The sequence below is a fragment of the Acomys russatus genome, chromosome 11 (assembly GCF_903995435.1).
Source record: "Acomys russatus chromosome 11, mAcoRus1.1, whole genome shotgun sequence".
Taxonomy (NCBI): Eukaryota; Metazoa; Chordata; class Mammalia; order Rodentia; family Muridae; genus Acomys; species Acomys russatus.
This window is the reverse complement of record NC_067147.1, coordinates 1,076,182-1,100,757: the sequence shown is the minus strand read 5'-3', so window position 1 is coordinate 1,100,757 and position 24,576 is coordinate 1,076,182. Positions and strand designations below refer to the sequence as shown.

Here is a 24,576-nt window from a genome sequence, read left to right as displayed (position 1 = left end):
AGGAGCTGTTTAAGAAAAGCCCTGGGGAATAATGAAGGCAATCCTAGTTACAGAGAAGCTTCAGGGACCCGTAACTCACAGCCACGACTTTCAACTGGTAATGATATGTACGTGGACAATTAGAAAAACTAATAGTCTACCTAGGTGAGGTGGTCCATGCTTTCAATCCCAGAACTCTGGAAGCAGAGGCAGGTGTGTCTCTGAGCTCTAAGCATTCCTAGAATACAAAGAGAAAGAGTTTCAGGATAACTGGGCCTACTCAGAGAAACCCTGTCTCTCAAAATGAAGGAAGAAGACGAGGAAGAGAAAAAGGACGAGGAGGAGAAGGAGGAGGGGGAGGAGGAGGGGGAGGGGAGGGGGAGGAGGAGATATTCCCACTTTGCTTTCTATATAATATAAGAAATCAATGCAAAAAGCACAACAAATATGTTTTTAGGTTTTGGACCTACAATATCAAAAGTTGTAACTTTGTGACATTAATAATTGTACTACTGTTAAAGGAGAAGAGTTTTATTTGTTATTGACAATTTCAGCAATAAAACCTAATTCCCATGGAAACAACAAAGAAAATATCTATAGAATGTACAAGGAAGGAAGGATAAATTAAGACATTCCACAACAAATAATTTTAAAAAAGCAACCAAGCAAAAAGGCAAAATATAAAAAATGGGCAAAAATACTGCGAAGACATGTAGAAAATAGAACTATTTTGAATGTAATTAAATTAGAATCTCCATTAAGAACATACAAATAAAACGATGCAAATATGTATCAGTTCTAAGAGATTTTAGATCTAGAAGTACAAAGACATTGAAAATGAGGTTGGAGAAAACATTTCAAGTTATCTATCTATCTATCTATCTATCTATCTATCTATTGTCTATCATCTATTTATTTATTTGAACGTGAGTGTGTACTTCTAGTCTGTGTGTGCATCACATATGTATAGTGCCTGCAGACACCAGAAGAATGCATTGGATCTGAAATGTAGTCACAGTCACTTGTAAGATGTTCAATGTGGGTACTGGAAAACAAACCTGGGTCTTCTGCAAGAGCAGCAAATGCTCTTAACAGCTGAACCATGTCTTGAGCCCCCGTTTTTCTTTTTTGAGGGGCCAAGTCACATTCATAAGAACAAAAAGTAGAACAGTGGTTGCCAGGGGCTCAGGAAAAGGCAATAGAATGAACCTATTTTGTGTTCATATTTCAAGTTTTTAAATTTAAATTTTCTTTTTATTCAAAATAAATTCTATTTTCACATTCTATACCCTGATTACATTTCCCCCTCCCTCTATTCCTCCCTTCCAGTTCCTCCCCCACTTTCCCTCCCATCTGGATCCACTCCGTTCCTGCTTCTCACTACAAAGCAGGCTTCTAAAAGATAATAATAAAATGTTACAAAATAAAACATAATAATAAGATAAAACAAAATTCATCACATTGAAGTTGGACAAAACAAACTAATAGAAGGAAGCGAGTCCAAGAAAAGGTATATAAATCAGGGACTCACTCATTCACTCCCACAGGATCTCATAAAAACACTAACCTGGTCCATAATATACATGTAGAAGACCCGCTACAGCCTCCTGCAGGCCCTTGAGCATGCTGCTTCAGTTTTTATGAGCTTTGCTGAAGTTGACTTAGGAAATCTTGTTTTCTTAGTGTCCTTCATGCCCTCTGGCTCTTTCATCCTTTCTGTATCCTCTTCATCAGGGTTTCCTGAACTCTGAGATGAGGAAGTTTGTAGAGACGGCTCATTTAGGGTAGAGTGTTGTAAGGTCTTTCTTTCTCTTTGCACAATGTCTGGCTGTGGTGTTGCAGGAGATCTGATGCCATTGTGAACTATAAAAACCTGTTTCTAAATTGCAGTATGGCTGTCTTTGATCCTAGAGCTTTTTGTTTATTGTAAACAAGCACTTGTAGTATGGCTCAGCCTTAGCATACACCTTTAATCCAAGAGCTAATAAAGTGAATCATAGGTCAAGAGGCGCAGCAAGTAACCGGAAGTCAGGGAATGAACACAAGCAAGCACAGGAGGAGAAAGGGCTTTATCCTTTTGAGACATGGGCTGAGTAGGAAGGGCTTTTTTTTCCTGGGACACAGCTGTATAGGAAGGTCAGCTGGGTGCTTTCTCTGCCGCTCTGAGTCTTTATTGGTAAAATAAAATATTTTGGCTTTTTTTTTTTTTTTTTTTTTTTTACTGTAAAAACAACACTGTGAATCTCTGTATTCCCATCTGCTACAGAAGGAAGCTTCTTTGATGATGGCTGAACAAGTGCTGATTTATGAGTATAGCAGAATATTATTAGGAGCCGTTTTATCACTATGTGTTGGTTTTGTTTTAAATACCAGTGGTATTTGGTTTTACCCTAGGTTCCTGGGCTATCTAGTCTCAGATCATTTGTCATCCAAGCAGTGTGGGGTATGGGTTCCATCTGGTGGAAAGGACCTTGAGTCAAATCAGATATTGGTTGATTACTCCCACAAGATTTGTGCCACCATTTCCCTAGCATATCTTCTAGGCAGGACATCCCCGAAGATGAAAGGGTTTGTAGCTTTGGTTTTTTTAGGTTTCTCTTTTGGTGGCATACAGGGTACCTTCCTGTACCAAGATGCTAGAATGTAGGGGTGAAGGCTCCATATATAAGCACCAGCCCAACTTCTTCATGTTTGGTGAGTTGTGTTGCTGTTGTCTTCAGCAATTGGGCCTTATACTTCAAGTTTTACAAGGCACGAAGTTCTGTGAATGGAGGCTGATCACACACACACACACACACACACACACACACACAGAATGTGCTGACACCTCTAATGCAGTGTGATGAAGTGGTTAATGTATGAATCTTTGGTCGAAGTATATTTAATCACAATCAAAAAAATATAGGCACCATTACCTATTTAAAGGAGAAAGGCTTATGGGAAGAGGATGCTAGTCCAACAAAGGAGACATGTCAAGGAAAAGACAGAAGGGAGAGCAGCGCCTACTGCTCTCTCAGTCCTTGCTTATTCACTCTTCTCCCAAAAGAGAAGACTAAACTTATTCCCAAAGGAGCAGAAAATGCATAAATACTTAGAGAAAATTACTGTTTGTAGTAATGCAATTATGTCAAAGACTAGTAAAGAATCGTTTCATCTTATGTAGGATCTTCTGACTTACTCTGTGTGTGTGTGTGTGTGTGTGTGTGTGTGTGTGTGTGTGTGTAGGTGTGTAGGTGTGTAGGTGTACATGCCATATGCACATCCACACAACTGTATACATAGAAGTTAAGTGAATATTTTAAAATGGAACAATTGATTCTGTTTTCTTGACCAATCTACTCTGATAACATTGTGTTTCACTTTTGAAATATTTAAATATTTTGTATTTAAGTTGTGGCTTCTTTCTTTCTTTCTGATGTTAAAGCAATCCATTCCATTATTAGCATGTGGTTTTAGTACTTTAAATATACAGTCCCGTATATCCAAATTTCACATAGTTTTTGGCATACTTAAAACATAATTAGGTTGATCTGAGAATCAAATAAGGTGGAAATACACTGAAACCACTTTGAAAAACATAAATTATTAAATAAATAAATTTTGTCGGGCATGGTGGCACATGACTTTAATCCCAGCACGTGGGAGGCAGAGGCAGGCAGATTGCTGTGAGTTCGAGGCCAGACTGGTCTACAAAGTGAGTCCAGGACAGCCAAGGCTACACAACCCTGCCTCGACAAACCAAATAAGTAAATACATAAATTTTGTGTTAGGTATAGTTTGTAATCTAATTTGTAAAAATATTTTTTAAAGATTTGTTTATTTATTATGTATACAGTGCCCATCAGATCACATTATAGATGGTTGTGAGCCACCATGTGGTTGCTGGGAATTGAACTCAGGACTTTTGGAAGAGCAGTGTGTGCTCTTAATCTCTGAGCCATCTCTCCAGCCCCTGTAAAAATATTAATAGTTGGGAATTTTCAAAGTAAAATGTGTTGTTGTACATGAAGAATAATATATTCACTTTAATTCCGAAAGGATCTGAACTTGGGTACTTCAATTAAATAATTTTCACTATAATTCACTGACAGAAATACACAGATGCCCTGTCGGCTTTGAGCTTTTCCAAACCTACTTTATTTAGGGTTTTTTAATGTCTATACTTTGCATCCAACCCACCTACCCTAGATAGGAGAGAAAGGAGGTTAATGGGTACAGGAGAAGTAGTAGACCTTTTTAGACTCAGTTCCTTGGGCAGATTCCACTCTTTATCGTCAGGATTCCAGCAGACCTCTTAAACAGCAAACCATCAGTTCAGCAAAAGTGACTGCAACTGCAGCAGCCACAGTAAGGAGCAACAGCCGGAGTGTTTCTCTCTAGCAGCATCTTGAAATGGAACAATGAACAGCCAAACAATAGGAAACAATGCAAAAACAAACAAACAAACAAACAAACAAACAAACATGCCTCTGGTTTTGAGCTAATATATATCTCCTCTCAGAGTCCGTACTAGAATGGTTCTCAGTTACCCCACAAGAAGCAGTTCCTCTTCTAGTGGACAAACACCACGTGTCCTCTCACAAGTCTGTTTCATGTGCCACACTTGGGATCAAAACAAAAAACATGTTTACCTCAACTACAATGCTGTCTTTGCACACAAAATCAAATTAAGGCTTCTACAGACCTCTAATAGAAAGGGAAGCGCCAATGAACATTTTGGGAATCCATAAGAAAACCTGTACTTGGAGAATGGTTATAGGAGAGAGGTGTTTGCCACATCATCATCAGTTCTTGTTATCCTTCAGCCCACATTACAGGAAGAAAGTCATAGTAGGGTGGATCTTAACTGTCTCCCAAGGGTTGTGTCACAGCTGACAGCACAGTGGGGAGCTAGGGCGGGAAGAAGGAAGTGAAGTTGCTGGAATGTGACCTTGAGGATATCCGAACCCTGACCCCTTTTCAGCTCTTTGCTCTCTGTTTCTGACCACTATGAGCTAAGAAGCTATGCTCCACCTCATACTTCCTGCTATATGCCCAAAACAATGGGGACAAGCACCCACTGGCTGAAACCATGGGACCAAACAAACACTTTCCTCCAGTTAGTACCAGTAGAAGCCAACAGGCATTCAGCATGCCTCAAGAGCCAAGATACTTTTCCTAAGATTAAAAGGAAGACATCTTTCTCAGGTTTATACATCCTTATTGATACTTCACCAGGCAATAAAAATAGAAATGGTGGGCTGGTGGTATATCTCACTGGTAAGTCATGCTTAGCATGAGCCAGATTTGATTCCTAGAACTGTAGAGATGGATGCATAGATAGAGACATGGTAGAAAGATGGGTGGATATGTAGGAGGAAAAACTTATCGTGTATCCATACTGTTACTGTACTGTCCTGCTCAGGACTGCCAAATATATTTAATTTTCAGTTTTAATAGAAAACACAATACAAATGTACTCACAAAATCTCAATTTGTACACACCCTCAATCCAGATAAAGAAACAAAATGACAAAATCATAAGTTAATATCCACAGGACTTCAAAAGTTAGAGAATAATCAATAGACGGATGCTGGTCACTGAATGATGGTGGTGTTAGGAGAAAAGGGCAACTTGTGTTTTATGTAACCTCTTGTTTAATAAAATATTTATCAACTGACTACATAGTAGGAATAAAACCAAGTCAAAGATACCATATATACAGAGCAGATATGGTCCCTGTCCGTAAAGTCTTTGAAAATGACCTCACATTCATCTCATCTAATCATTTAGTGGATCTTTAAGACTTCTCTGCAGTGTGCTCATGGTTGTCCCAAAAACTGTAGGTTAGTTTCCAATTTCCATTCCTACTTCCTTCCTGGAAAATCATCTAGGGGGACTGAAGAGGGGGAAAAGGCGCTTGCTTTGCAAGCATGAGGACATGCATTCCATCCCTAGTGCCCCCATAAAATCCAAGCACTGTTGCATGCGTTTGCAATCACAGCATTCTGAGAGCAGGAATGGGACCCATAGATGGGTGACAACCAGACTAGCCCAGTCAGTGAGAGACACTATCTTAAAAAAAAAAAAAAAAAAAAAAAAGATGAACAGCTCCTATGAAAGAACACCCAAGATTGTTCTTTGGTCTTTGTAAGTGTGTATGCACACATGTGCACCCACACACAAGTGTACACACACACACACACACACACACACCATGTTGCCAGCTCTCCATACTTCTGAGAAAATGGTCTGTACAGGATCAGCAAGCAAAATAGTTCAACAGTTACTTCTTTTATATATATTGCTAACATGAAAACCCAGAGCTCCAGATGTGATTTAGTATCTGCTCTCAGAGACACTCACATCGGATTGGAAACTGTAGCTGAGTTCAGTGTTTAAGAGTAGGTAGGCTCAGCTTAGTTACTCCTGTCAACGTGAGAGGCAATAAAGTCACAGGGGCTGGGAGGTGCTGCCAAAGTTAAACTGTGGCCAGGGCCACCTTCCTTTTCAGTGATCATGCGAGCTCATGCGAGCTAATGAACACACGGGTGGCAGTAGATCCCTTTCTACTGCAACCCATTAGAGTTGTTTCTGTGCCTCCTGCTGGCCACACAAATGGATGCAAGGTGATAAAACAAATGGCCATACCCATCACTTAGCAAGAGCCCTGCTCTGTTTTGTACATCTACAACATTTGCTTCCATTTTTATTAAGTGTGTGTGTGTGTGTGTGTGTGTGTGCATATGCACCAAGATGTGTATATAGAAGTCGGGACAACTTTCAGGAATCAGTTTTCTCTTTCTAAAAATGTTGGTTCCATGGACTGTACTCAAGTCATCAGGCTTAGAGGCAAGGGCCTTTACCCACTGAGCCACACTACCAGCTCTCATTATCCTTCTTGTTATCACCATATTCACAAATGGAATGCCAAAGGCTAAAATTCCATTGTATTTCTCAAGATCTTTCTTTTCAACGTTAGGCCAAATGTGTACAAATTTGTTTTTAAAATGTAGAAATTATACAAATTCGTGTTATCAGTTTGATCATCCTACAAACAGTATGCACATGTAAATTTCCAAATTGAATTTCTATTGCTTTTAAAATTATCTGTATTACCTGTAGGCCCAGCTAGCGATTAATTAAGACACAGACACTTGTTATATTTTAAAATATCCTTAGTTAACCTGAGGCGGTGCAGATATCAATCCTCTAAACTACCTCCCATAGTGTGGCAGGCACGGGATCCCTGCCTCAATCCCATGCCATCTGTTTTTAATAAGTTTTATCAAGTTACCTCCCATCTATAATCCCAAATTCTTGCTAATGTTCTTCATCTGGGCTGGATTCTCCATCCACACTGGCCATCTCCTCCAGCTACCCCATGGCGGTCCTCCTCTCTTCTCCTCAGGTCTTTCTCCTTCTCCTGGTAGCGGTCTTTCTTCTCAGAATTCTTCTCTCCCTCTCTCTCTCTCTCTCTCTCTCTCTCTCTCTCTCTCTCTCTCTGTCTCTCTCTCTCTCTCTCTCTCTCTCTCTCCCCCCCCCCCCCCCCTCTCTCTCTCTCTCCTAGCCCCACCTATCTCCTCTTCCCTGCCTGGGTGGGATGGCTTTTTATTAAGCAAAAGGTAAGTCACAGAGACAGCAAGCAGTAATTAGCATCAAAATACATCAGACCATCCCCCAACAGTTTCCTGGTTTTAAAAACACAAACATGCTGTCCTGAATGGAAAAGAAATGATAAATAATATGACTATTTGACAGCTGCTTGCCCTGAGGTCAGCAATGTACATCTACAGTATGCTCAACATACAATTAGGATGACAGGAAAACACGGCGTTATCGTATAAATATAAGTATGTCTACGCTTCAAGGGTCATTAAGGATGTATCCCTAATAGCTTGGCTGAAAAATGATACGCTTATTTCAGGAAATCTATATTTCTCGGTATAAAGTCTTCCTTTAAGACAGCTACAGTCAAAATAGCACCATGCAGGTGTTTACAATTTAATCACAGCAAAGCCGATTCATAAAGAGTTTAATCACATGCTAGGCACTGATGCGATCTTTGAAATTGGACACAATTTCACATATCAGGTCTGATTCTTGATTTTGGGAAAACACTTGGGAAATGGCTGGGAATTCAGTGGAAATAGGAAAGGTGGTGTGCAAATGCCGAAGAGTCATTTAAGGATAGTGAAGGATAATTTTTAATCACATGATTTCATGAATTGAGACAGAAAATTCTACCTTGTAGCTATAAAAATGGGATAGTTGGATCACTCTTGGAAAGTTTAGAAGTAGTCCTGCACCAAAGTAGAGAAATGAATTAGACAGTTTCTTTATTTTGATTTGCAGCTCTGTAAAACATTTAGGAAACAAAGCCATCTTGATCCATTTGGCAGGAAGCAATGTTTTGCTTCTTGCTTTCTTAAATTACTTTGCAATTCTTTTCTGATTTTATCATGGTCTCTCTAGAATTATATTTGTGTGAATATATTTTCCTCCTATAAGGTTATGAGCCTCTGAAAGGCAGGTTTCATCTCACTACCCAGATGGTCCCTGTCACTGAAGCCTTGAAAAAATAGCTTTCAATACATATTAATAATGATTACATAGGCCTTGTGTAGATTAGCCTCTTACCTCAATTTCTGAAACATCCAGTGTCTACTTGTCAGCTGGGCAGCCAGTTCAGCAGGAATGTTGGACATTTCATGTCTTCAAATCACGAGATAATCAGTTTTTGGAGGACCTCTCTAGAAGAATCCTTTGGATATCAGAATTCTAATTCTTTCTGAATAAACAAAGTCTGAGCAGTTCTGAGGCTCAAGTCTATATCGGGAAGTGCTCATGAAATGAGTATGCGCCACTCAGGCTAGGTCACAGAAAACATGGGTGGAACCTGAACTTGAGAACAGCCTGATCCAGGACACTAAGGAGGAAGATGGGGAGGCCATGGTAGAAGTGGTGTGTGACCAGCTGAAAGCACTCATGTTTAAATTTCACACACACACACACACACACACACACACACAACACACACACACACACACACACCTGGTTCTGTTGGACAAAGAAGACAGAAAATAGGAGGCCAGTTTTTGACCACTGCAAAGCAAGCCAGATAAATATAATGTCCATAGGTAGGAAGTAGGGTGGACTCTGACAGTAGCTCACACAGGAGAGTAAGACTGAATACAGAAACCCAAGGGCTAGTGAACTTGGTCCCTGCAAAGAAAGGTATGTGTGGCTATATGTATTTCTTTTTTTTACTTGTCTTAGTATGGTCCCTACAATCCTTCTAAATCCCTATCCTGTTTCTAAAGGAAACCCAGATTCCTCTTGCTTTTGTCTATACTTCCTTTAAAGGCTGAGACAAAAGTCACACTTGAGAATGTTCCTCACTGTGCGGGCCTGGAATGCTGCCTCCTTCTACTTATTTACATTTTCAGGTGCCATCATGTCTTCCAAGCAATGTACTTTTTAAGTTACCTTCCCTGCTGTGTAAAGTGGTATCTCCTCCATTTGTCCTAAAATAGTCTTTTATGCCTCAAGGGGTTTTAATTTGGGTTCTAGTGCTCTGGGATTTTATTGTTAAATCTATCTTTGCCAAGTGTAGTATTACTGATTTCAATTATATTCATTTCTCTTTTATTGTAAAGTTCTTGTATCTTAAGTATTTCTAGTCTACAGTCTTTGTTCTTAGCTCTCTTCTACTGGCCTTTCTTTACATCCACTCAGTATCAACCACTGTTACAGGGGAATTGGGCATCCAGTCCATGCCCATGGACCCAATAAAGAAATATCTATTGGGCCTGCCATGTGGGTCAGTGATAGAATAGAACTTGTTTAGACTGAACAAGGTTCTAAATTCAATCTCCAATGTATGTATGTATGTATGTATGTATGTATGTATGTATGTATGTATGTATGTATGTATGTGTGAGAGAGACAGCGAGAGAGAGAGAGAGAGAGAAGACGAGAGAGAGAGAGAGAGAGAGAGAGAGAGAGAGAGAGAGAGAGAGAGAGAGAGAGAGAGAGAGAGAGAGAAAGCCATGATACTATGCATTCATGTATCTTGACATAGTAGAATTACTCATGCATGAGCGCTGGAGACTGGGAATGTCTTGGGCATCACGTTTCTGAATCCATCTATTTTGTTGCCAATTACAGGATAGCTTATTAGGACTTGAGTCTCTCTGATTTTGCTAGGCTAGCTGGCCAGTCCTGTCTTCACCTCCCAAACACTAGGATGACAAGTGTGCATCGCTATGCCTGGCTCTTTGTGTGAGTGCCGAGGATCAAACTCAGGTCCTCAATGGTTGCATGTCAAATGCCTTACTTAATGGCCTATCCCCCATCTCTGGAACTACTTTAAAACTCATCCCCTGATTGTCATAACTTCTTTTGCTGTTAGCATGCTTTTGTGTGTGTGTGGGGGGGGAGAGATATATAATGCTAGGAATAAAATGGTAGTTCTTGCACATGCTAGGTAAACACCAAATGCATCCTTCAAAATGGCAAAACCTATGCAAAGGAAGCATAGACACAATTAAGGAATCACTGGGTCTATGCACTTCAACTCTGAACTTGTACACACTGAAGGTATTTTCATCACATAGCAAAATAGTTTTCCTCGGATTTGCATGAGATTTTTTTTTTTGATAATTATGTCTGGAGAAATATGATGCTAGAAGCATCACAACAGTGTTGACTGACAGCTCCCTGTGTGTGTTGTGTCTTTCATAGCAAACAGAATTGACAGCTCATAGGTAAAGAACACAAGTGGATGGATTGGGCCACACTGTGAATAAAACCAAAGAATATAAATAACAATAAAAATAGAACAAGTATCTTCTATTTTCAATTTATCAAAAATTCAATTAATATGACAATATGCATCTTGTGAGAACAGATTTGTAGGTTTAGATAAGATTTCATTTTTAAACTAGTGAAACTTGACATACAGTCATTCTATACTGAAATTGCTTCCTTAAATACTTTACCATTTAAGGGAAATTTACATTGCACAGTTTCATATCCTACATAGACTGTTTATTTAGCTGGATGTAAATAATTTAGGGGTCGTTTAGGAAATTAGGGATTATTTAGGGGTGTAAATAAGAAGAGACTTTTTAAAGTTGTACATTTAAATAGAATGGAAAGTCTCTTTAGTAGGAATTGCCTATGTTGATAGAAAATTTTAAAAATCTGTTAACATTAAAAACAAAAATTCTTCAATTGTATTACTAGGTATATATAAAAAAGAATTAAAGTCTGGAGCTGACTTTATATTTGTTAGTATATACTATGTGCACAGAAGAGTTATTTACAGTATCCAAAGGTTAACAGGAAATTAAATTAAATTAAGTGTTGACCATGAGGAAAACAAAACATAGTATATAGCATGCCTACACAAGGGACCATTATTCAGCCTTAAAGACTATACCTAATGCTCTAAGGAAAATATACCTAAGTGTATACCTAATGACTAAAATAATAATGTTCATGTTTTATGATAATAATTAATAATAAAAGATGTAATGGAATCTCATAATACACTGTAAATATATATATATATATCAGTCTTGAGTTTTGTGGGGAATATTGAAGGACTTGCATTTTCTTTGTTTGGTTAGGGGGAGTTGTTTGTTTTTGTTTTTTCCAGACAGGGTTTCTCTGTGTAACCTTGGCTGTCCTGGACTTGCTTTGTAGACTAGGCTGTCCTCAAGCTCAGAGACATCTGCCTGCCTCTGCCTCCTGATTGCTGCACCACCTTACCTAGCAGGAATTGATATTTAAACCAATTCTCAAGTTTCTGAGTTATCTATTCCTGCACGGTTTAAAATATTAGTTCATAGTGATGTCCCCCAAATGCATAAGGTCTATGGTTCTGACCCAGGGTGGCCCCCAAAGTGTCAAATCCAGATGGGACTAGAGGCTATGGCCATAGGAAGGCTTGGTGGGAGGGGTCACATCTGCGATGGATGTTAGTGGAAATCTTCAGTTTCTTACTAATTGGGTCTCTGAGAGCTTCCTCAAGATATGACCTCTAGGTTGTCCCCAAAAGATCCACAAGGAGAAAACAAGGAGATGGGAAGCCAAAGTAGCCTTTGTCACTAGACACAAAGTTCTAGGCCAGGACTTTCACGTTCTATTGCTCTTTACAGCAGGTCATTTGAACCAGCTGATTCCTAAAGTGGATGGGGTTCTACCTTTTGATGAAAGGAGTGTCAAAACTCAGGGACAGTTAAGTACTAACATACTAGTTGTTTTGCTGTGACTTTATAACAGAGTTCCATAAATTGAGTGGTTTAAACAACATAAATATATTCCTTATATTCCTTAATGCTGGGAGCCCAAGTTCAATGTGTCAGAAAAGTTGGTTTCCTTAGAAATCATGAAAAGTGACCTTCCCTAGGGCTTGTCCCTACTCTCTGGTTCTCTCTCTCTCTCTCTCTCTCTCTCTCTCTCTCTCTCTCTCTCTCTCTCTCTCTCTCTCCTCTCTCCTCTCTCGCTCTTGTCCCTCCTTCCCTCTCTCCTCTCTGCATGTGTGTGTGTTCATGTACAGTAAATGATCTTCTGTGTCTTCACATAGTTTTCTTCTAAACTTCTTGTGTTTTGTCCCACTTTCATTTTTATTTGGCTTGTTCCTGATTTTAGTTTAGATTGTTTGAGGGTCCCTTCATTTAACTTGATTGGCTATGTGCTTTCTCTAAACTGCCTTAATTACATTGAGGTATGTGCCTTGTATCCCTACTCTCTCCATAACGTTTATCAAAAAAGGCCTTTCCTGCATCTAATGAGACAATCTTGTGAGTTTTGGCTTTCAGTTTGTTTATATGGTGGATTACATTTATTGATTTGTGTTCATTGAACCAGCCCTGCATCTCTGGGTTCCAGCCTACTTGATCATGATGGATGATCTTTTTTAATGTGTTCTTGGATTTGGTTTGCAAATATTTTATTGAGTATTTTTGCATCTATGTTCATAAGGGGAATTGGTGTGTAATTATTTTTCTTGTTGGGCATTTATGTGGTATGGGTATCAGGGTAACTGAGGCCTTATAAAATGAATTAGGTGTTTCCATTTTGTGGAATAACTTGAAGAGAATTGGCATCAACTCCTCTCTGAAAGTCTAGTAGAATTGTATACTAAAAGCATCTGGCCCTGGGCTTTGTTGTTGTTGCTGATGTTGAGAGAGTTTAATGACTGCTTTTATATCATTAGGGATTATAGATCTGTTTAATTGCTTATCTGAACTTGACTTAACTTTGGTAAATGGTATGTCTCAAGGAAATTATCCATTTCTTTCTTATTTTCCAATTTGGTGGAGCACAAGTTTTTAAAATATGTTGTTATGATTCTCTGCAATTCCTCAGTATAGAGGAATTTTAATCCAGCAACATGGTTACTCTGGCAAAGAATCGCATCCAAAACCTTCTAGGTCTATGTGATCTGGCTGGAATACAGACATGCCCTTAGTACACACCTTTAATTTCAAACAATGAAAGAAGTTTAGCTTATAGGAGAAAGCAGCCATGTTTGAAAGTGATGTCTAATTGAGAGCTGGATTTATTGAGAGTGCTTGAATTTGATTTCATCATGGAATGTCTTATTTCCATCTATTGTGATAGACAGTTTTGCTGGGTATACTAGTCTGGGATGGCATCTGTATTCTCTTAGGGTTTGTAGAACCTAAATATATCCCTTTTGTCTTTTAAGGTCTCCATAGAAAAGTCAAGTGTAATTCTAATTGTCCTGCCTTTGTGTTAGTTTTCTTCCCATATAGCTTTTAGAACTCTGCCTTTGTTCTGTAAACTTAGTATTTTGATTATTATGGGGATTTTCTTTCCTGGTCCAATCTATTTGCTGTTCAATAAGCTTCTTGAACCTTGATAGGTACCTCCTCCTTTAGGTTGGGAAATTTTTCTTCTTTGATTTTGTTACAAATATTTTCTGTGCCTTTGACCTGGGTTTCTTTTCCTTCTTCTATTTGTATTATTCTTAGATTTGGTCTTTTCATAGTGTCCCAGATTTACTGAGAGCTTTGTATCCGAATTTTCTTAGATTTAACATTTTCCTTGACTGAAGTATCAGTTTATCATTTTCTTTGACTGAAGTATCAATGTCTTCAGTGCCTGAGAGTCTCTCTTCCACTTGTTGTAATCTGTTGGTGAGGTTTGCCTCTGAGGTTCCTGCTTGAGTTCCTAACTTTTTCATTTCCAGATTTCCTTTAGTCTGGGTTTTTGTTATTGATTCTATTTCTACTTTCAGGTCCTGGACTGTTTTACTCATTTTATTCCAGTGTGTTTTCAGAGTTTTAAAATGGATTTATTCATTTCCTCTTTGAGTACTTTATCATCTTCATAAAAGTTATTTTAAGGTCTTTGGCTTTGGCCTCAGTATGTTTTGATTCTCAGTGCCTATTGCGGTAGGGTTCTAGTGGTGACATGTTGTCCTGGCTTTTGATTGTGTTTTTATGATAGCATCTAGGCACCTGGGTTTGGGGTGGTTGTAATTGTAGGTGCTGCTATCTGGTCTTTGTTGGGTAGCTGTTCTTTCCTTGGTTTCTGTTCAGCTTCCTGTTTCTTAGGAGAGTGTAATGGCTATGCATTTCCTGGCAGGGAAGGCTTCTGAGATTCTGCTACTGGGGATTCTAGGTAAAAGATGTTTCTAGGTATTGGGAGCTGACATGTAGGAATGAGGATGGGCTGGGAGGCTGGTGAGGAGGGTCTAAGAAGGAGAGAAGCAGGGTCTTCCTCCAGGATCTGTTTAGTCCCCTGGGACTGGGGTCAGAGAGTGAGGAGAGGCCACAGTAGGACTTCTACAGGTGTGGGGGGGGGAGGGGTGGTGAGACTAGGGGACTGGATTTGGAGAAAAGGAGGGAGAGGTGAAGATGTGCACTTAGCCGACCTGTTTCCCTTGACAGCACTGCAGCACCTCTAACTTAGTCTTGATCTCCAAAATTAAGTCCTGAACCTCTGGCACTGAATAAAGAGATTTTCACTGTTGTGGGGTCCAATTGAATACAACATAACTTAAACACCAGGTCAATGCAGATGACAAAACCTTATTGTTATAAAGACATTACTGATCGATCAGAGCCACACAGCAGACTCCGGAGCTAAACTGTGACCCCCAAAGGTGTGGTGTACATCATATTTCAAGGATGAAACCATTAAGCAAAGGGGAGCATGGTGGGCTGTAACATTGTCTAGTCATATTTTGACATAAAGGGTTGAGCTGGGGAGTTTCCATCAATCAGGATAGGAGTAGATTCCTGGGGTTGGGAACATGAACTTAGTTTGACCCTGACAGCAAGATGGAGAAGTTGCTCTTGAAACATCTGGACTCAGACAAATGTTTCCTTACAAGTTGTCTCTGAGATGGCTGGACACAGACAACTGTTTCTTTACAACAGCTTCTGTTCAGCTGTTGGGAAACTCCCAGCTCCCTTAGGGCCTGGGACCTTGAAATTAGTTTTCTCCCTATGATTTAATGATGTTTGAAAACAAAATGGTAGTACTTAAAATAAGTTTCTTTTGCTTGTTCCCAAAAATTCATTAATGTAAAATGTAGTAACAGAGAAAGGGAGAAATAGATTTTTTTCTCCCCTTAACTACAACCATCCCATTTAGAGTTTCACTCTCTTTTTTCTCCTCTGAAACTATGCAATACCTATTTTTCTTGGTCTCTGTTTTGTGAGGTGACAACAATATGATGCCAGCATTTACTTCATCATTTAAAAAAAAAGAAAAGTATTTCTGGCAGGTTCGCTTACATTGACCACCTAAGAGTCGCACTGTAAGAAGCAATACCTCCTCCTCATCTCTACAATCCTCCTGGCAGGTGCAAAGCAGCAACCACGAATGAGTGCATCTCCATCCACGTTGGCCAGGCAGGTGTCCAGATCAGCAATGCCTGCTGGGAGCTCTACTGCCTGGAACAAGGCAGCCAGCCTGATGGCCAGATGCCAAGTGATAAGACTATTGATGGGGAAGATGACTCCTTCAACACCTTCAGTGAGACAGGTATTGGCAAGCACATGCCCCAGGCAGTGTTTGTAGACCCGGAACACACAGTTATTGATGAGGTTTACACTGGTACCAACCGCAAGTTTTTCCCCTGAACAGCTCATTGAAGGCAAGGAAAATGCTGCCAATAACTATACCGTGGCTACTATACCACTGTTAAGGACATCATTGACCTTGTTTTAGACAGAATTCATAAGCTGTCTGACCAGTGTACAGGTCTTCAGGGCTTTTTGGTTTTCCACCACTTTGATGGGGAAACTGACACTGGCTTCATCTTCCTGCTGATGGAGTGGCTGTCTGTTGATTATAGAAAGAAGTCCAAGCTGGAGTTCTCCATTTACCCTGCCCCCCCCCCCCAGGTTTCCATCACTGTGGTTGAGCCCTACAATTCCATCTTTACCACCCACACCACCCTAGAGCACTCTGTCTTCATGGTAGACAATGAGGCTATCTATGACATCTGTTATAGAAACCTTGACATTGAGCACCGACCTACACTAATCTTAACAGGTTGATAGGTCAAATTGTGTCTTCCATCACTGCTTCCCTCAGATTTGATGGGACTCTGAATGTTGACCTGACAGAATTCTAGACCAGCCTTGCCCCCCTACCCTGCATCCACTTCCCTCTGGCCACATATGCCCTTGTCATCTCTGCTGAGAAAGCCTACCATGAGCAGCTTTCTGTAGCAGAGATCACCCATGTCTGCTTTGAGCCAGCCAACAAGATGGTGAAATGTGATCTTCGCCATGGTACATACATGGCTTTGCTGCCTGTTGTACCGAGGGGATGTGGTTCCCGAAGATGTCAATGCTGCCATCGCCACCATCAAGACCAAGCGTACCATTCAGTTTGTGGACGGGTGCCCCACTGCCTTCAAGATTGGCATTAATTACTAGCCCACCACTGTGGTGCCTGGTGGAGACCTGGCCAAGGTCCAGAGAGCTGTGTGCATGCTGAGCAACACCACAGCCATTGCTGAGGCTCGCCTACATCACAAGTTTGATTTGATGTATGCACTGGTATATGGGCGAGGTCATGGAGGAGGGAGAGTTCTCTGAGGCCTGTGAGGACATGGCTGCCCTAGAGAAGGATTATGAGGAGGTTGGTGTGGATTCTGTTGAAGGAGAGGGGGAGGAGGAAGGAGAGAAATACAAAGGTGCTGCTCACACAGAGAAGTTTATTCTGCTCCAGCCAAGAAAGAGGTGGTTGGATCAGCTAGTTACTGACTTCTGCTTTAAATATGAATGCTTTGTTATAGACCCACGATGCCCATTTTACTGATGGGTTTTAAATAAAATATTCCTTGTCTTAAAAAAAGATTTCTATTTTATATTTATGTTTTGCTTGCATGAATGTATGTCTGTACACCACAGTCATGACTGATGCTCTTGAAATACAGAGAAGGAAGGAATCAGATTTCCCAGAGCTGGAATTACAGACAGATATGATCTGCCACATAAGTGCTGGGTACCAAACCTAGCTCCTCTGCAAGAACATCAAGTGCTCTTAACTGCTGAGCTGCCTCCTTAGCCTGTTACTTGGTCACCTTGATAACATCTTCTGTGTATATTTTAAATTTCTATTGATCCTTTTCAACACGTATGGAAAACCTTTTAAGAGTGGTTTATTCCGTCACTTAACTTGTACCTGCTAGAAATCACCCTGGGAGTTATTGTTAGGAGTGAAAAGTTTCAAAGGGCAAAACAATGTCCACACAGCCATTCTTACTGGTTTCAAAGCCCAGAGGCAATGCCATAGGGAGAGCTGTGAAGCTGTCAGTCTGTGGGTCATACAGCTAAAAGTCAACACAAGAGTGAGTTGGAAGCTAGTCAGTTGCTGTGGGAAGGTCTTGACATAGATCCTGAAAACAGGCAAGTTCGAGAAGAGGCGAAGGCAGTTCTGTAAAGGCAGGCAGACAAGAAAGCATGCTTGGAATTCATGGAGTGACAGCAAGCACTGCGGAAGACTTGTCTGAGTGTGGGTACCACGACCTCAGCTACAACTGGAAGAAGAGGCGAGGGCACAGTTAGGTACAGCTAGTGGTAGGCTGAAATGCCACGTGCAAGTCAAGCTGCAGCCAAACTCCGCATACCCTATAGGCGGCTAGGCGCCAGGCTGCAGGACACGCCCCTTAGTTCTAATCGCTAGTGAAGCGCTTCCGCCTGGGCGGCTCGCGCCTGCGCAGTCTCTAGGCACCCGCCCCTTACCCTCCCGTCCAGACTTTTCTCACGACCAACATGGCTGCGCCCTGTATGTCCTGTGGCCGAGTGCTTTCCCGTCAGATCTTTCACGCGGTTAGGGCTAGCCTCTGCCAGAGGCCCGGATACTGGACAACCTCGCCGGTTGACTGGCAGCCCGGGCCCAAGTCCCAGGTAAGGTCCTGGGAGCTGTAGATGGCGGTCTGTGTGGTAGGTGATGTGAAGCCGGCCCTAAGGTGTTGGGTAGAGGTCGTAGGTGACACGTAAGGGTCGCGGGTAGGTTCGGCCGCGGGCGGATCCTCTGTAGCTTCTTCCGGGGCCTTTCGTGTCTGGCATGTGGAGTTGAGTGGCTGCCAAGGTGTGGCGAACGGTCTCAGGGGAGCGGGAGCTGAACTCAGCTGCGACCCTGAAGACGTCTTGGGCAAACCCGCACTATGGAGTGGACAGAAACTTTTTACAAGTGCCTTCAGTTTTTGGGATTTTCCTGAAAACTTTGTCATCAGCTATTTAGAGGGCATTGACTGCTTGACTCAATCGTGAGGGCAGTGTGAAAGCTGTGATTTCCAGCTTCAGTCTCTGCGTGGTACCTGCTTCTCCACTGGGAGAAGGCGAATTTAGGTTTGGCTGTAACTGCGTTTAAGGTGTCTGGGATATTACACAGAGATGGCCAGTAGAGCCTTCGGCTGAAATCGAGGCAGTAGCGCAGGAGACAGACAGCGTAATACATGAGTGGTCAGAGGAACAGGACTTTGAAGGCCAAACAGGCCAAACGGGAGACCTCAAAGAGATTGAGAATGTGCTGCCAAAGAAGTGGGGTGTGTAAAACAGAACATTTTAAATAGAATACCAAATATTGGTAAAGAAATACTAGCACCAGATAGTGCAGAGAAGTACTGGATCTTGCAAAATGACTGCCTATCTTTTTCTGTGTTGTAAATTGGGAAATATGCTGGTTTGTTTTTTAATCTTTTATACGTCTATTTGAATATTTGTTTATACACATAATTGCATATGAGAGGAACTGTAGCAGACAAAATGTTTTTATTGGTAATAATGTGTATATGGGGAATGTGGCTTTCTCTCATACATTCAGAACCTGGTGTCTACCCTTCCGCCTTTCTCCATATTCTTATTATGTGTAAACATGCACATAAAAAAATGGGCCTTGTTGGGTAACATCCCTTTTACTTTTTTTGGTTTGTTTGTTTTTGTTTTTCAAGACAGGGTTTCTCTAGCCCTGGCTGTCCTGGAACTCACTATATAGAACAGGCTGGCCTCAAACTCAAATATCTGCCTGCCTCTGCCTCCCTAGTGCTGGAATTAAAGGCTTTAATCACCACTGCCAGCTGCCTTTCACTTTTTTAACTTATATGGGAAATGCACATAAGATTTTTATTATGTCTAAAGCACATTCTAATTGCTTATTACTCTCTCCCACTAGTATTATTAAAGTAAGCATCTTGCTCTGGTTCTGTGCTATCACTTCTGTCAGGAGATTTTCATATGTAAGGTTATTGCTGCAAATTCCAGTATTTCATATCACTGTCCCTGAAGGCTGTGTACAATTCTCATTTCATCATTAAGATAAAGTGTTCTTTTTCTACCTTCATTAGGATTTGCTTGCTAAGGTTGTAAGATGGCTAAAACAGTGCCCTTTGCTAATATTTATTTCCTTGTCCACTCTTGAAATGGCCCATCCACCCCAATATGCAAATGTTTGCTGAGCACTTCTCTTGAGCTTGGTACTCTAAGGTAGACAGTTACCTATGAAATTGATTCTTAGCATTGTCAAGGAATGATTCTCTTGGGCCTGATCCTCTAAATTCCTGAATATGTTTTACCACATGAAGTACATCTTAAATAATAAGTGAAAAATTTAACTACTGTAGATCCTTAATCATCACACACACACACACACACACACACACACACACACACACACAGAGTCTTAGTTACTTTAGTTACTTAGTTGTTAAGGCAACTTATAAGAGAACATATTTAATTGGGGCCTTGCTTACACTTTTAGGGGGTTAGGCATGAATGTCATAGTAAGGAGCCTAGAGACAAGCAGGTATGGCAGTGTGGTAATAGCTACACACTTACATCCTGATCCACAAACAGCAGCAGCAGCAAGGGGAGAGAGGGAGAGTGGGGAGAGGAGGGAAAGGGAGGAGGACAGGGGGAGGGAGAAACTGGGTCTTGGCATGAGCTTTTGAAACCTCAAAGCTCATCCTCTGGTGACACATCTCCTCCAACAAGGCCACCCCCAACACACATTCATACACACTATGTATGTGTGCATGCACAAAGACATTAAGAAAGCTTTTTTTATAGAGTGCCTGTCTGAAATATTAATGTTTCTTAATGTCCATATTAAAAAACACTTATCCACTTCTGCATACAACATTAATAGCTGTATTTCTCTTGGGGCCTGTGTTTTGTAAAGCAAAAAAATTAATGACTTCATGAGCAAATAAAACACTATCCAACTAACTCCCCTCCCCACTTCATATTTGGGTCATGTACCATTAATTATGGAATCTCTTCATAGGTCATAAACAGCTTGAAAAGAGTAGACATAATAGAATAAAAAAGTGCATTTCATAAAGTGTTTTTGAATTTTTTTACACTGGTAAGTGTATATACTGGGTAGTGATATAAAAGAAATTATGCGCGACAGTAAAACATTTTGAGAAACACTAATGCAATGAAGAAAAGAAAGCAAGTTTTGGGCCTGGAGAAATGGCTCAGCGGGTAAGAGCATTGTCTACTCTTCCAGAGGTCCCGAGTTCGATTCCCAGAAGCCACATGGTGGCTCATGACCATCTGTAATAGGATTTGATGACTTCCTCTGTTATACATGCAAATAGAATACTCATGTAAATAAATTAAAATTAAAAAAAAAAAAAAAAAGAAAGCAAGTTTTACTTCACTGTGACTCCTAGTTCTCAGTTGGGCCCTTTGCTAGCTGGCTTCCTCCTCTGCTGTTCTTACAGTATACCCATTTCATACTATGTCTCAACACAATTAAACCTTTCAGCACCCCAAATTTGGTTAAGGATAACATTCGTTTTTGTGAGTGACTAAACTTCTTATAAAGTACATCCGGACATATTAGGAATCTGTAATGTACTATGAGAGATTTATAGAAGGAAATACAGAAGAGCCGCCTAATTACGCATTTACCTGATGCAGTGTAGAGTCAGTAGAAGTTAGAGAGGTGAGTACAGGCAGCTTCCCAGGGGGCAGTGCTTTAGCAGCATTAGTAATTTCTGTGCTTGTGTTAGCTCTTAGTGCATTATCTATAAATATTCTGTAGGTATTATGCTCTACAGTGGTATAAAAAGGTACATTATAATCATAGTAGGTTCTGGCAGCAACAAATAACTGGTTCGAGTTTAGGGACTGAGTTAGAGATTGGAGTTACCAAACCAGGCACATTGTAGCCACTACTTACTATGCCAGTCCCTGAAACAATGTGTTTGGAGAAAATGATTTATTCACCTTTCAAACCATTGGTCATAGGAAAGCAAGTTTCAACTCTGCCTCCCTGAGGTTAGAGTTTGAGATAAAAGAATATGATTGTCTCAGATGTAGGAAAGGTAATTGGAGATGGCTAAAAGTGCCTTGATGATGCTGGTCTGTCAAATCTAATCTGCTTTCTGGCTCTTCACAGAAAGTAGCTGTGTTTTCTTTGTGTTGCTGTGATAAAACCCACCATCAGAAGTGAACTGGGGAGGAAAGGCTTTGTTTGAGATTAGAAGTTACAGTCTATTGTTAAGGGGACCCAAGCCAGGAGTTGAGTGCAGGAACTGAAGACCACAGAGGGACACTGCACACTGGCTCACTGTTGACGGCTTGTTCAGCTTCATTTCTTATACAGCCCAGAACCACTGGCCCAGGGCCTTACTACATCAATCATCACTATCAGTACTGGTTGAATAATTATTTCTGCCAGTTATTTTCTTGCTACACTACTGCTTATATTTGGTACTTTTTGTATCTAGGCATTTATATAGAAATCAAATTGTCAAGTATCATTCTGAAATCAACAATTAATGTGTCTTTCAACAATAAAGTCAGCATTTCAGATTTTAATTAACTGGGAATTTAAAGTTTCACAATGGGCCAAAAGTTAGTTTTTTGCATATCAGTATTTCAAAAGAATGTATATTTTTTAAAAAGTTCTACCTTGTATTTTCATATTGTTTTGCTCATTTGAAGTAGTTTGCCATTCTTTGGCCTTTTGTGGAACTCTTATGTTTTTAGATGAATTATGAAATATATTGCCATCAAGAATTACTTTGAGGCAATAAAACTCCTTGTTTTATAGAGAAAAAAAAAGGAAAAAAGAAAGAAAAAAGAAAAGAAAATGTCCCACAGGCCACTCTGCTGGAGGCAGTTCCCCTTTTGAAGAACTTTTTTTTCTGGATGACTGTAGTTTGTGACAAGTTAACAAAAAACTAACCAGCACATTGGCCATATTAGCAAGAAGTCAAAAGGTCACTTGTTATTAGGCAAAGACAGAGCTGCTGTTTACAGCAGACGTGAGTTCTTTTCCAGCTCATGAAAGCAGCATTAATCTTGTGACTTGTAGTTAGTGGTGTAATCTATAGAAAAGTATGCTGCTTAGCTAGTCTATTAAATTGGTGGTAAAAGCAAGAAACTAAAAGTAAATGGAACTAGGAGGTTTCAGAGGGATTGGAAATATTGTTACGTATCAATGTGTACTCTGTTCTTGTAGGTAGTGAACGTTTTTTTCTTTTTCTTTTTTCTTTTTTTTTTTTTTAACTTGTCACAAGTAAACAAAATGGTGTTGGCATTATTGTTGAACTGTTGATAGTTCCCTTTCATACTTCTCTGGAAAGATTACCCATGAATTTTAAAACCATCTGTGACTGTAATCTAGTAGAGTGGGTATGCTGTTTTGGCTTTTTATATATTTATAGCTTTTTAAATGAAAGTGGCAAACCCCTTGTTATTTTGGTGAGATTCCTCTTTACTTCTCGTTTTCTGCTAAGAATTTTATTAGTACCTCCGCCCTTGCTGATTTGGATGGTCTGTCAGAAGAATAACCACTGACATTAGACAGCTTGATCCTTGTATGTTACAGCTTCATAGTAAATTTGTTCGTGTTTCTATAAAAAAAATAGCTGTTCATTTTCTTTCTCATGAACTCCCAACACTTGTAAATCCCATATTTAGTATATTACCATGTTGGTCTACAGTAAGGGCTTTATAAAAAAATTATATTTAGTCAGTGGCCAAAGGTACTTTGAATGATGCACTTTTAAATTCACTTGCATCTTAACAGTGGTATTCAGTTTTGTAAATTATTTATGTTTCTTAGATAAGTTTTGAATGTCAGTATTAGTCATACACACAAGGGTATGTGTATCACAAGTGCATATATGTATACATATACATGTATATGTTGTGTATCTGTTGTGGTGTGTATGCTAAAGGTCAAACTCTGGGCCTTATGCATGGTAGTCAGATACTCTGGCCAGTCCTTGAGTGTATATTTTTAACTGTAGTTTTTAAGTAGTGGGAAAGATAGCCTTTTTTGCAAGGTGTTTGTTCCCTTTAAGACATCATCCTGGGGCTGGAGAGGTGGCCCAGAGGTTAAGAGCACTGACTGCTCTTCCAAAGGTCCTGAGTTCAATTCCCAGCAACCACATGGTGGCTCACAGCCATCTATGAGATCTAGTGCCCTCTTCTGGTGTGCAGGTGTACATGCAGGCAAAACACTGTGTATCTATGATAAATGAATAAAATCTTTAAAAAAAAAAAGACATCATCCTGTCCTGGATAAACTTTAGTGTATCCCTCATTGCCTTAATTATAAAAGTACCTATACATTAAAACTGATGTTTTCCTTATGTGGCAATTCATAAATTTATTTTAAGAAAGCTTGATAATAGATGCCACCACCATCCATACCTCCCATCTTGTTTGCCTTTCTCATTCTCTATCTAATACCCGCTCGATCTCCCAGGGGTGGTTATATAAATCCAGACAGTCTATTATCTGACGTATATTAAATAGTACATCTCTCACAGAATCAAGGTGTTTTTCTCCTTTAAACAGTTTCTATGCAACCATTGTTGCTTATGTTAGTAATGATTTTGTGACAGCATTGCTTATGCTTGTCATAGTCACATTTCCTAGATGTTGCACCCATAACTATAGTTATTGGGTTGTTTCAATCATTATTCAGACATGGTCTATATTTTATTTGATTGGTAAGTATGCTGAGTTTTAATATAGATGATTGTAGAATGAAAATAAATGGTGACTTTTTTTGTTGTTGACAGTATAACATGATGCAAGCAGCAGCATCTTCCCTTCCTGGGAGCACCTCTGGAGGAATCTGGTGTT

The 24,576-nt window shown here is 40.1% G+C and overlaps 1 protein-coding gene and 1 pseudogene across 1 annotated transcript in view; both read left to right on the top strand.

The window, feature by feature from the left end:
- The window catches only part of LOC127195264 (tubulin alpha-1A chain-like), a 70,650-nt pseudogene extending 53,372 nt beyond the window's left edge, over positions 1-17,278 (top strand).
- Positions 17,279-18,201: 923 nt separating this feature from the next.
- Mrps9 (mitochondrial ribosomal protein S9) overlaps positions 18,202-24,576 on the top strand; it is a 57,723-nt gene continuing 51,348 nt past the window's right edge. The window contains exon 1 of the mRNA XM_051152695.1: positions 18,202-18,369. Coding sequence (XP_051008652.1) covers positions 18,235-18,369 — 135 coding nt within the window. The 5' untranslated portion in view covers positions 18,202-18,234. The remainder of the gene's footprint in view (positions 18,370-24,576) is intronic.